At 46.8% G+C, this 13408-nt stretch overlaps 1 protein-coding gene across 1 annotated transcript in view; it reads right to left on the bottom strand.

Moving 5' to 3' along the window:
• DYNC2H1 (dynein cytoplasmic 2 heavy chain 1) overlaps positions 1-11204 on the bottom strand; it is a 350876-nt gene extending 339672 nt beyond the window's left edge. The window contains exons 1-3 of the mRNA XM_075198801.1: positions 11103-11204; positions 3974-4202; positions 672-842 (exon numbers count right to left, since the gene is read on the bottom strand). Coding sequence (XP_075054902.1) covers positions 672-842; positions 3974-4156 — 354 coding nt within the window. The 5' untranslated portion in view covers positions 4157-4202; positions 11103-11204. The remainder of the gene's footprint in view (positions 1-671; positions 843-3973; positions 4203-11102) is intronic.
• Between the last annotated feature and the right edge of the window lie 2204 nt (positions 11205-13408).

Genomic DNA, 13408 nt, shown 5'->3' with positions numbered 1-13408 from the left:
CTTTTCAAACCGGCAGCTTAATAAATTTACCCCCTTGCCTTTTTTTCATTGCTACACTGAAGGCTGTCAGAGTGTCACCTAGAATGTCACCTGTTTGGCACATTTACAGACGCAGGCAGAGTAATGTAAGACACTCCACCCAATATTGCCACTTGTAATAAAACAGTCCCTATGCACAATGCTTCATTTAAAATGTAAAAATGGGCAGAGTGCCCCCTTCTCAAATCCTCATCTAGGCTAGGCATCCTAACAGGAAGAACCAAAAGCATGGGGGTCCCAGTGCCATATAGAAAACCTCCATTAGAGCAGGGCTGGTTTCCCTTAAGTAACAACAGTTCGGACTGATTCGCCTACACCATAATTAACTAGGATTGTCATCACTACTTCCAACGCCTCTCCTCTGCCGACTTCTGTTCATCCGCACATTCCTCTAACCTGCTCTAAAAATAACTTATGCGCTAAGTTGGACATCTACCGCACTTGCGCGGATCGAAGTGCATGGTGGCTCCAAACAGCTTTGATGCAGACGCACTTTCTTTTTACGCTTAGTGAGTTAACGCCACTGTGTGGTCCACTTTATTTACAGACTAGATTTGATGAAAAATCACTGGCAACTTGGAAAATATAACAGACCATAAATGACATTATAATTATACTCCACACAAACTCACCTTTAACAACAGTGGAGCAAAAATCTGTCTCACTGCCTGGTAAAGTGTATTGATAGGGGAATCCAACATTGAGGAAACCAATACGTTTTCATGAAGGTTGTCCTCAGTGATGACATCTGGTCGGATCTTAAAGAACACAAGAGCTTTTTCTTTGGTATCACCAGGATCAACCTGCAATATAACAGTCATTATGAAAATAGAGGCATAGATGCATTACATAGATGTTATTCAATATACACTCACCCACAAGGAACACGGACATATAAATAATACACAAACGCAGGCATTATATGTCCTAAGAGTACATAAACACCAGATAGATATAGAGAGGCAAACAACACTGAGAATGCCATATTAAAGATGTAACATCGCTGTGGTACCCAACCATCAGGCATTGTCACATATGGGTGCCCTACTGGGCAGCACAGTGGCTCAGTGGTTAGCACTTCTGCCTCACAGCACTGGGGTCATGAGTTTGAATCCCAACCATGGTCTTATCTGTGCGGAGTTTGTATGTTCTCCCTGTGTTTGCATGGGTTTCCTCCGGGTGCTTCGGTTTCCTCCCACACTCCAAAAACTTACTGGTAGGTTAATTGGTTGCTATCAATATTGACCCTAGTCTGTGTGTGTGTGTGTGTGTGTGTGTGTGTGTGTGTTAGGGAATTTAGACTGTAAGCTCCAATGGGACAGGAAATGATGTGAATGAGTTCTCTGTTCAGCGGTGCGGAATCAGTGGCGCTATATAAATAAATGATGAAGAAGATGATGAAGCTTTGCGGAGATGCATAACTTTTACACATAAACTAACGCAAAGTCAATCCCGTCATTTAGGGGAAGAGTCAACTGCCAGCGATGTGGTGCATGGACATTGCTGGCAATTAGAGTAGGAATCTCTGCTACGTTTTCCTTGCACCTGAGCGGAGATTCCAGCCATAACAGTGGACGTTCCGGAGACACCTCACGCAAAATTGAATCTCCCCCTTAGTGAACAGAGCAGATCCACAGAACAGGTCCACCCATCTGTGGATCTCCACTGTATAATCATTGATCCAACTAGATTTAATCATTGAAAAAGCTTTTTAGGTGACCATAATAAATGTTGGACTGGTTGGCATTGGTATTGAAATTTCATTACATGTAAAAAATAAATTGCCACAATAACAGGGCACGAAGAGGCCTGGCCAAAATGCTCTGCTGTGGCCAGTTCTGTGTGAGTCTTTTTTTGTGTGGGCCAGATTCCTTCACATATTTCCACAACGAAGTACCTTTTTGTGTACTTGTAAGCAACCTGCTAATTCTTATTACCTTTCTACTAGAGAAATCCAGAAGCCTGAGTACACCGAATAATGAAACCCACGCAGAATATACTAGCCAAAACACGGTGATCAGTGGACAATAAGCTGGTCATGGGCTATACAATATACCAGCAAATGAGAAGTATGGGCATGAAAAGAGGGTGTAACCTGTCCCTACATTTTTGTATTCTTAGATTTGTACAGCTTTTTAAAAATAAAAATGAATGTTATAGACACAAAGGGTCATATTTAGAAATTAAACCTGTTGCAGTTTCATGTTAAGTGCACTCTGTAGCAGATACGTAAAGACGGTCTCCTTAGAGGAGATATATATAAGCTATGCATACATTTCCATCTACACCGACCAGTAGGTTATAATTCAACAGTCTGATACAGAGTGCATCTTACAAATGAAAACACAGTCATGTCAAATTATTTAGGGTCCAATTCATTAAGGAACTTTAATTAAGAAGTTTCTTATTTAAGTCTCCTGGACAAAACCATGTTACAATGCAAGGAGTGAAAATGTAGCACACAAATATCAACTATACATTTTAGTGTACAAATAAGCTATCAAGTATTTGTGTGCTACATGAAAAAAACAGTCAGTATTTAACTTATGTGCAAAACAGAAAACTAATTTGCACCCCTTGCATTGTACCATGGTTTTGTCCAGGAGACTTAAATAAGAAACTTCTTAATTTAAGTTCCTTAATGAATCGATCCTTAGTGACTATTTAAAGAATATATAGTCATTCATATCAGTCTCTGTCCCAGTGGAGCTTAGGCTCTATATTACCTACCAAACGCATAGGTTAATTTTGTCAGACGCCACTTAAAATACCAGTACGAGTGTTTTTTTTTGTTTTTTTAATTGGATTACCAGCTGAAAAACTGAAGAGGATTCCTCCTGGGTTTAGGTGTGCAATAAATGGGAAATAGAGGGTTTGTGGGGGGACTATTTATTTGAATAAAATCTTTCATAGCGTGTTTTTGTTTTTTTTTAACAGTATTTCTTGTCTGGTGAACTATAGGTGAATGCAAGAGCACACCGGTGCTTGTAGTTCTATGCAAATACAAAGCAAGCAAAATGACACTGCCGTTTGGGCCTGGCCAACCTGTGGCTCTCCAGGTGTTGTGAAACTACAAGCCCCATCATGCTTTGCCATTAGATAGCCAGCTGGTAGCTGGCAAAGAAATGCTGGGATCTGTAGTTTCACAATATCTGGAGAGCCGCAGGTTGGCCAAGCCTGCTGTAGTTGATCAATATCAAAAGCAAGCAAATAAAACTACAAATATGTCTGTTAATAATGTTATTATAATTATGAACCTTTATTTATAGGGCACGTCATGAGGTCCACAGCGTCGTACAGAGGGAAACAAGACAGTACATGGTATAAAAGCATAATACAACAAACACTACAACTCTCAACACAGCTACTGGGGTGCAAGGGGTATATTCAGCGCAGGCTGAAACCTGTGCCCATTAGAATGGGTGCAACTAACAGGTTTAGAGCCACTGAAAGTGGTGTGAAGACAATGGAGGAGTGGAGTCAATGGGTAGAGAGTCCAAGGAGGAGGTGCGCAGTATCGCTAGTGAGCAAAAGTTATAGGCAATGAAAACAGGAGGAAATAGGGCCCTGCTCACTGGAGCTTGCAATCTAAAGGGAGAGGGGCAAACAGTTGACACATGGGGGTGATGGGGCCCCGGCTACTTAGTACCTTGTTGGAGAACACAACTTGGGGCCCCAGGTGCTTAGTACCTTGTTGGAGAACAGAACCCGGAACCCCAGCTGCTTAGTACCTTGTTGGATAATAGAACCCGGGCTCCGGCTGCTTAGTACCTTGTTGGATAATAGAACCCGGGCTCCGGCTGCTTAGTACCTTGATGGATAACAGAACCCGGGACCTTGGCTTCTTAGTACCTTGTTGGATAACAGAACCCGGGACCCCGGTTGCTCAATACCTTGCTGGATAACAGAACCCAGGGCCCTGGCTGCTTAGTACCTTGTTGGAGAACAGAACCCGGGCTCCGGCTTTTCTCGCTGACAGAACAAACTCGTTTCCATCATCAAAGAAGCGGTCCAGCTCTGGGCAGTCCGAGAGCTCCTCTCCGACTACAAGCCCAAAATAGTTGTGCACTGTGGTGAGGATGAAGCGCTTCCTCCGGTCTCCGCGGTCGGCTGGCATCTCCACTAAAATAAGGTAATCGCTAGATGATCCAGGGTTTCCAACTCTGAAATAAAAAACAAGCAACCGCTAAGTGAAGAACAAGCCCAAACCAAACCTAAAAAGCCCAACTTACAGGGGGCAGGGGTGTTATTGTAGTGAAAACCACAAAGTTTATTGTTCATTATTAAATGAATACATATAAGATTTCTACAATCTGTCTTCAATGTCTCTATAATGATATTTCTTAGTACACATTGGCTTTTAAACTTTACTAGAATTTTCATAAATACTTATGTTTTATGGTGGCTGCATTCCTGACGTTCCCATTCTTAAGCTGTCTCTCACTTTACACTTTCTTTTACATATGCCACTGCACCATCTTCTCCTCTGGCTCTCTCTCTCTCACACGTCTCCCTGCACCATCTTCTCCTCTGTCCCTCTGACACGTCTCCCTGCACCATCTTCTCCTCTGTCTCTCTCTCACGTCTTCCTGCACCATCTTCTCCCGTCTCTCTCTCTCACACGTCTCCCTGCACCATCTTCTCCTCTGTCTCTCTGTCTCACACGTCTCCCTGCACCATCTTCTCCTCTGTCCCTCTCACACGTCTCCCTGCACCATCTTCTCCTCTGTCCCTCTCACATATCTCTGTGACTGAATAACTTATAAATAACTTATTGTACAAATTTATTTAAAGGAAATAGCGCAGGGCGCTTATTTATATAATTGTACATACACCTACTTTTGATATTGTGTATATTTTGATATACAAAATTGTTATTTCTTAGACCAGGTAGAAAATGTTTTTTTCTGTTTTAACCTTGCTAAAGGAAATGCCTTATTTCTGATGTATATATCTGATACAATAAGCCTTTGTGGTTGGAAATCGTTTGTGTATTGTGATGTGGGGAAATGGCTTGTTTGGGGTTCTGTGGGAATTCTGACCTGTCTGAAGAAAGGCCCCATGCTAATTAGATCTTTTGATGTGTGAAGGTCCAACATTGAAGGCAGGCAGGTTTAATTAAGAATGGCTCCTAGATTTTCTGCGTCTGAAGACCAGATGCAGTACATCACAGCAACTCTAGAATTTCATAGATCAGTGTAAATATTGTTAGCTTTGCAATGCATGTAAATCCATGTTTGTGTAAACACATTGAATCCTGATTCTAAAAATAGCCTGTGTCCAAATCAGTATAAAAAGCACTCTCTTGTACACTGAAATGTATCATTCTGATGTTCCATCTGACCTGACCACTGATACCTTTAATCAGGGTACTTGAGCGAAATAAAACATCATTCTTTACTTCAAGACCCTGCATGACAACTTCTTCAATATTGCTGTAATCCTGCAGATTAGACCTTAAATCTTATCCGTTCTTCAACTGTTTCTGAGGTTGGACCCAGCCCTCTAGTACCACCGCTCTACTGCTACCCAGCAGCGTTGGCCAGTGTGATAGGCTAGGGGGGATCCATCCACAGCACCCTGATCCATAGTAAGCAGTCCGGGGTATCAGCCCAAGTGTATCAGCACGGGAGTACACTAGCAGCGACAGTTACTCAGAAGGAATGTGGTTCTGGGTGCCATAAAGGAGGCCAGTGGTGGCAGCAGGCTTCTCCTACTGCGGCAGGAGGGGCGTATTTGGAATAACAAAAGGGGACGGTGGCAAAGTAAGCCCAGCCGGTGTGACATAGTTCTTTTCCTGCACCATCTTCTCCCCTGTCTCTCTCACGTCTCCCTGCACCATCTTCTCCTCTGTCTCTCTCTCACGTCTCCCTGCACCATCTTCTCCTCTGTCTCTCTCTCACGTCTCCCTGCACCATCTTCTCCTCTGTCTCTCTCACGTCTCCCTGCACCATCTTCTCCTCTGTCTCTCTCTCACGTCTCCCTGCACCATCTTCTCCTCTGTCTCTCTCACGTCTCCCTGCACCATCTTCTCCTCTGTCTCACTCACGTCTCCCTGCACCATCTTCTCCTCTGTCTCTCTCTCACGTCTCCCTGCACCATTTTCTCCCCTGTCCCTCTCACACCTCTCCCTGCACCATCTTCTCCTCTGTCTCTCTCTCACGTCTCTCCCTGCACCATCTTCTCCTCTGTCTCTCTCTCACGTCTCCCTGCACCATCTTCTCCTCTGTCTCTCTCACGTCTCCCTGCACCATCTTCTCCTCTGTCTCACTCACGTCTCCCTGCACCATCTTCTCCTCTGTCTCTCTCTCACGTCTCCCTGCACCATTTTCTCCCCTGTCCCTCTCACACCTCTCCCTGCACCATCTTCTCCTCTGTCTCTCTCAAACGTCTCCCTGCACCATCTTCTCCTCTGTCTCTCTCACACGTCTCCCTGCACCATCTTCTCCCCTGTCTCTCTCTCTCTCACACGTCTCCCTACACCATCTTCTCCTCTGTCTCTCTCACACGTCTCCCTGCACCATCTTCTCCTCTGTCTCTCTCTCACACGTCTCCCTGCACCATCTTCTCCTCTGTCTCTCTCTCTCTCCCTCACACGTCTCCCTGCACCATCTTCTCCTCTGTCTCTCTCAATCACGTCTCCCTGCACCATCTTCTCCTCTGTCTCTCTCTATCATGTCTCCCTGGACCATCTTCTCCTCTGTCTCTCTCTCACACGTCTCCCTACACCATCTTCTCCCCTGTCTCTCTCACACGTCTCCCTGCACCATCTTCTCCTCTGTCTCTCTCTCACACGTCTCCCTGCACCATCTTCTCCTCTGTCTCTCTCTCTCTCCCACGTCTCCCTGCACCATCTTCTCCTCTGTCTCTCTCTATCATGTCTCCCTGGACCATCTTCTCCTCTGTCTCTCTCTCACACGTCTCCCTACACCATCTTCTCCCCTGTCTCTCTCACACGTCTCCCTGGACCATCTTCTCCTCTGTCTCTCCCTCACACGTCTCCCTGCACCATCTTCTCCTCTGTCTCTCTCCATCACGTCTCCCTGCACCCTCTTCTCCTCTGTCTCTCTCCATCACGTCTCCCTGCACCATCTTCTCCTCTGTCTCTCTCTATCACGTCTCCCTGCACCATCTTCTCCTCTGTCTCTCTCCATCACGTCTCCCTGCACCATCTTCTCCTCTGTCTCTCTCACACGTCTCCCTGCACCATCTTCTCCTCTGTCTCTCCCTCACACGTCTCCCTGCACCATCTTCTCCTCTGTCTCTCTCTCTCTAACACGTCTCCCTGCACCATCTTCTCCTCTGTCTCTCCCTCACACGTCTCCCTGCACCATCTTCTTCTCTGTCTCTCTCCATCACGTCTCCCTGCACCATCTTCTCCTCTGTCTCTCTCTATCACGTCTCCCTGGACCATCTTCTCCTCTGTCTCTCTCACACGTCTCCCTACACCATCGTCTCCCCTGTCTCTCTCACACGTCTCCCTGCACCATCTTCTCCTCTGTCTCTCTCTCACACGTCTCCCTGCACCATCTTCTCCTCTAGCTCTCTCTCATCTCCCTACACCATCTTCTCCTCTGTCTCTCTCTCACGTTTCCCTGCACCATCTTCTCCTCTGTCTCTCTCTATCACGTCTCCCTGCACCATCTTCTCCTCTGTCTCTCTCTCACACGTCTCCCTGCACCATCTTCTCCTCTAGCTCTCTCTCATCTCCCTACACCATCTTCTCCTCTGTCTCTCTCTCACGTCTCTCCCTGCACCATCTTCTCCTCTGTCTCTCTCACACGTCTCCCTGCACCATCTTCTCCTCTAGCTCTCTCTCATCTCCCTACACCATCTTCTCCTCTGTCTCTCTCTCACGTCTCTCCCTGCACCATCTTCTCCTCTGTCTCTCTCACACATTTTCCTGCGCCATCTTCTCCTGTCTCTCTCTCACGTCTAACTGCACCATCTTCTCCTCTGTCTCTCTCTCACGTCTCCCTGCACCATCTTCTCCTCTGTCTCTCTCACACATCTCCCTGCACCATCTTCTCCTCTGTCTCTCTCTCACATCTCCCTGCACCATCTTCTCCTCTGTCCCTCTCACTCCTCTCCCTGCACCATCTTCTCCTCTGTCCCTCTCACTCCTCTCCCTGCACCATCTTCTCCTCTGTCTCTCTCACAGATCCACCTGCACCATCTTCTCCTCTGTCTCTCTCACACATCCCCCTGCACCATCTTCTCCCCTGTCTCTCTCTCTCACGTCTCCCTGCACCATCTTCTCCTCTGTCCCTCTCACTCCTCTCCCTGCACCATCTTCTCCTCCGTCCCTCTCACTCCTCTCCCTGCACCATATTCTCCTCTGTCTCTCTCACAGATCCCCCTGCACCATCTTCTCCTCTGTCTCTCTCACACATCCCCCTGCACCATCTTCTCTCCTGTCTCTCTCTCACGCCTCCCTGCACCATCTTCTCCTCTGTCTCTCACACATCCCCCTGCACCATCTTCTCCTCTGTCTCTCTCACGTCTCCCTGCATCATCTTCTCCTCTGTCTCTCGCTCACGTCTCCCTGCACCATCTTCTCCTCTGTCTCTCTCTCACATCTCCCTGCACCATCTTCTCCTCTGTCCCTCTCACTCCTCTCCCTGCACCATCTTCTCCTCTGTCTCTCTCACACATCCCCCTGTACCATCTTCTCCTGTCTCTCACACATCCCCCTGCACCATCTTCTCCTCTGTCTCTCTCACGTCTCCCTGCATCATCTTCTCCTCTGTCTCTCTCTCACGTCTCCCTGCACCATCTTCTCTTCTGTCTCTCTCTCACGTCTCCCTGCACCATCTTCTCCTCTGTGCCTCTCACTCCTCTCCCTGCACCATCTTCTCCTCTGTCTCTCTTACACATCCCCCTGTACTATCTTCTCCTCTTGTCTCTCTCACACATCCCCCTGCACCATCTTCTCCTCTGTCTCTATCTCACGTCTCCCTGCACCATCTTCTCCTCTGTCTCTCTCTCACGTCTCCCTGCACCATCTTCTCCTCTGTCTCTCTCTCACGTCTCCCTGCACCATCTTCTCCTCTGTCTCTCTCTCACGTCTCCCTGCACCATCTTCCCCTCTGTCTCTCTCTCACGTCTCCCTGCACCATCTTCTCCTCAGTCTCTCTCACACATCCCCCTGCAACATCTTCTCCCCTGTCTCTCTCTCACGTCTCCCTGCACCATCTTCTCCTCTGTCTCTCACACATCCCCCTGCACCATCTTCTCCTCTGTCTCTCTCACGTCTCCCTGCACCATCTTCTCCTCTGTCTCTCTCACGTCTGCCTGCACCATCTTCTTCTCTGTCTCTCTCTCTCACGTCTCCCTGCACCATCTTCTCCTCTGTCTCTCTCTCACGTCTCCCTGCACCATCTTCTCCTGTCTCTCTCACACATCCCCCTGCAACATCTTCTCCCCTGTCTCTCTCTCACGTCTCCCTGCACCATCTTCTCCTCTGTCTCTCACACATCCCCCTGCACCATCTTCTCCTCTGTCTCTCTCACGTCTCCCTGCACCATCTTCTCCTCTGTCTCTCTCACGTCTGCCTGCACCATCTTCATCTCTGTCTCTCTCTCTCACGTCTCCCTGCACCATCTTCTCCTCTGTCTCTCTCTCACGTCTCCCTGCACCATCTTCTCCTCTGTCCCTCTCACTCCTCTCCCTGCACCATCTTCTCCTCTGTCTCTCTTACACATCCCCCTGTACCATCTTCTCATCTTGTCTCTCTCACACATCCCCCTGCACCATCTTCTCCTCTGTCTCTATCTCACGTCTCCCTGCACCATCTTCTCCTCTGTCTCTCTCTCACGTCTCCCTGCACCATCTTCTCCTCTGTCTCTCTCTCACGTCTCCCTGCACCATCTTCTCCTCTCTCTCTCTCACACATCCCCCTGCAACATCTTCTCCCCTGTCTCTCGCTCACGTCTCCCTGCACCATCTTCTCCTCTGTCTCTCACACATCCCCCTGCACCATCTTCTCCTCTGTCTCTCACACATCCCCCTGCACCATCTTCTCCTCTGTCTCTCTCACGTCTCCCTGCACCATCTTCTCCTCTGTCTCTCTCACGTCTCCCTGCACCATCTTCTTCTCTGTCTCTCTCTCTCACGTCTCCCTGCACCATCTTCTCCTCTGTCTCTCTCTCTCACGTCTCCCTGCACCATCTTCTCCTCTGTGTCTCTCTCTCACGTCTCCCTGCACCATCTTCTCCTCTGTCTCTCTCTCACATCCCCCTGCCCCATCTTCTCCTCTGTCTCTCTTATGTCTCCCTGCACCATCTTCTCCTCTGTCTCTCTCTCTCTCACGTCTCCCTGCACCATCTTCTCCTCTGTCTTTCTCATACATCCCCCTGCACCATCTTCTCCTCTGTCTCTCTCTCACATCCCCCTGCCCCATCTTCTCCTCTGTCTCTCTCACGTCTCCCTGCACCATCTTCTCCTCTGTCTCTCTCTCTCTCACGTCTCCCTGCACCATCTTCTCCTCTGTCTCTCTCACATCCCCCTGCCCCATCTTCTCCTCTGTCTCTCTTATGTCTCCCTGCACCATCTTCTCCTCTGTCTCTCTCTCTCTCTCTCTCTCTCACGTCTCCCTGCACCATCTTCTCCTCTGTCTCTCTCACACATCCCCCTGCACCATCTTCTCCTCTGTCTCTCTCTCGCGTCTCCCTGCACCATCTTCTTCTCTGTCTCTCTCTCGCGTCTCCCTGCACCATCTTCTCCTCTGTCTCTCTCTCACATGTCTCCCTGCATCATCTTCTCCTCGTCTCTCTCACACCCACTGCAATTCAACTCATTAGCACGACTCGCGAATTATAGATCTGTAAGCAACAGCAGAAAGAACGCTGTACTAAGCCTGGGCCAATTGTGTTATAAAAGGAGAAGGGGGAAAAAAAGAACCATTTTGAGGTGAGATCAAGATTTTCAGCAATTTGAATAAGCAGCTTTGCTCTCAGAAGAAGCACCTTTTATCTACCAGGCATACTGAACAGTCTGACCTCTCTATTGGCTGTTAGAATAATCTCTGTAATTGACTGGTGATACAGGACAGAACTACTCACATCTCTGCCGTCACCTCCGCTTCTTACAGTTTCTCAGTCTCCTAGCAACCGCAGTCACATTAATAGTTTCACCCAATAAGAGACAGAATAGCAGAGGGCGGGGCCTCTCGAATCCCCGCGAGCCAAACAAAGAGAGAACAATAAGATAAGCAAAGCCTAAGAGCCCAAAAACCCCTTGAACCCCGCAAAATTCGCACCCATACAAATCACCGAGCCCGATCCTACTGGTATAAGCGGCATTAGCAACTACCTAGATCCGCTTCAGCGAAAGGACCTTCTGACGTCCCGGGTCATGTGACCGCTGTAAGTCACATGGTACACCGGGAGGACGCTGCTGTCAATGCTCCAGTGTAGATACTGAAAGTAATGGTGACGTCACTAGGTCATGTGATCGCTCGTCACATGATAGATAGGGAAGGACGCTGCTGTCAATGTTCTTGTGCAGCTACTGAAAGTAATGGTGACGTCACTAGGTCATGTGATCGCTCTAGTCACATGATGCACAGGGAAGAATGCTGCTGTCAATCTTCTTGTGCAGTTACTGAAAGTAATGGTGACATCGGGTAAATTGCAATAATTCTATTTAATTCAGATGGAAAATGTGTTTTCCCTGTCAGGCTTATTTACGTGTGAGCTGCTTTTCAATCATCAATTAATCCCAGAAAAGAGTCTTAAACACAGGACACAGTGAAGTGCATTAGTTTACATGTCAGCAATTTGAATATTTTAACAGTGTGAGTGTTACTAAAGTTGCATTGTACGTCCTATGTGTTTTTAGTGCTATCACTTAGGGGTCTATTTATCAAGCATTCCCCCTGTGTCAGTTTTCGGGGGTTTACCGTGAAATTACTATGTATTATTGAAGCATCGCAGCAGATATCTCAGATATCTGCTGCTTTGCATTTCCTATCGTTTTTCTGAGCACTCCCCATAACAGTGTATGGGGAGTGCTCAGAACCGCTATGTATTAAAGTCTAACTAGAGAAAATTTTTTCTTTTTCTACATGTTAATGTACGTCATCTGAAGCTGGCGCCATCTGAAGCTGGCGTACATTAACATATCTGAAAACTTTCACGCTGTCGCAGAGCTGGACAGTGCATGTGTGGAGGGATCATGTGATCCCTCCCTGTCACTTATCGTACTGTTTGCCTTCCAGGATGTTAGTGCGCATGCACCAAGTTTTCGGTCGGCGCATGCGCACTAACAAAAAAGAAAAAAAAGAGAAGATCACCGCAGCCTTCAAAATTGAGAAAAGACTGCGATGATCAGGTGAGTCACTTCTCAGGGACAGCAGGTTATCGGCACTGCTGTCCCTGAGAAGTTTTTTAATACATTGCCGTTACTTTTCAATCCTTATCAAGGAGATAAGGATTGAAAAGTATCAAGTGAAAAAAACGAGGGGTCATAAATAGACCAGGGCTATCTTTTCCATTGGGCACGATGGGCAGCTGCCCAGGGGCCCCACGGGCAAGGGTGCCCCATAGGCACGGCTCTTAATGAGAATAAATAATCCTGCAAAAGAAAAAAACTTGCAAAAAGAACCTTCAAGGGTTACTGAGCAAGTACATCTATCTATCTCTATCTCTATATATCTGTATCTGTATACATCTATATATCTATATCTATATCTATATCTATATCTAGGGGCCCCGGTGCACTGCTTTGCCCGGGTCCAATAATGTTGTTTAGATGGCCCTGAAATAGACCCCTTAATGAGATATACTTAGTAATCACCAGTGATTGATCCTAATTGCACTTTGACTTTGCTGTAGTTATTTTATGACTCCCATAGTGAATGTCAGACTGGGTCCTGGCCCAACAATGGATGGTGGCAAATTTACTTATCGGTTTCAGATTGCAGTACTTTCAAAGCAATACAAAAGTTCTTTCTGAGAGCTTTGAGGGGTTTTTGTAAAACGGTCATATGTGAGTACTGCTTATTGTTCATGCTGATCACATAGTATGCATGGGCCTTGTATAATTCTCTATGGTAACAGACTTTTTATATTTCTTTACTTGATAGATAAAGACCAAAAGGAAAAAAAATATTTATCGTGGAAAAATAACTTCTATGAGTTAAATTCACATTCTAAAAATGTATGAATGGAAAGTTCAAATGTAAGGGGTGTTAAAGCTAATACATGCATTGCATTAATGATGGGTAACATTATATATCCACAGAAAGAATGTCTCCCATGCTTTGAAAAAATGTAAATTACTTTGGCAACAGTCATGGTGGTTTGTAACAGGAAAACTTATTAGAGAAAAGAAGTAAGAATATCTTGTCCTATTGGCACTTAATGGA

Source organism: Mixophyes fleayi, chromosome 2, assembly GCF_038048845.1.
Source record: "Mixophyes fleayi isolate aMixFle1 chromosome 2, aMixFle1.hap1, whole genome shotgun sequence".
Classification (NCBI taxonomy): domain Eukaryota; kingdom Metazoa; phylum Chordata; class Amphibia; order Anura; family Limnodynastidae; genus Mixophyes; species Mixophyes fleayi.
This window is presented reverse-complemented; position numbering and strand designations above follow the sequence as displayed.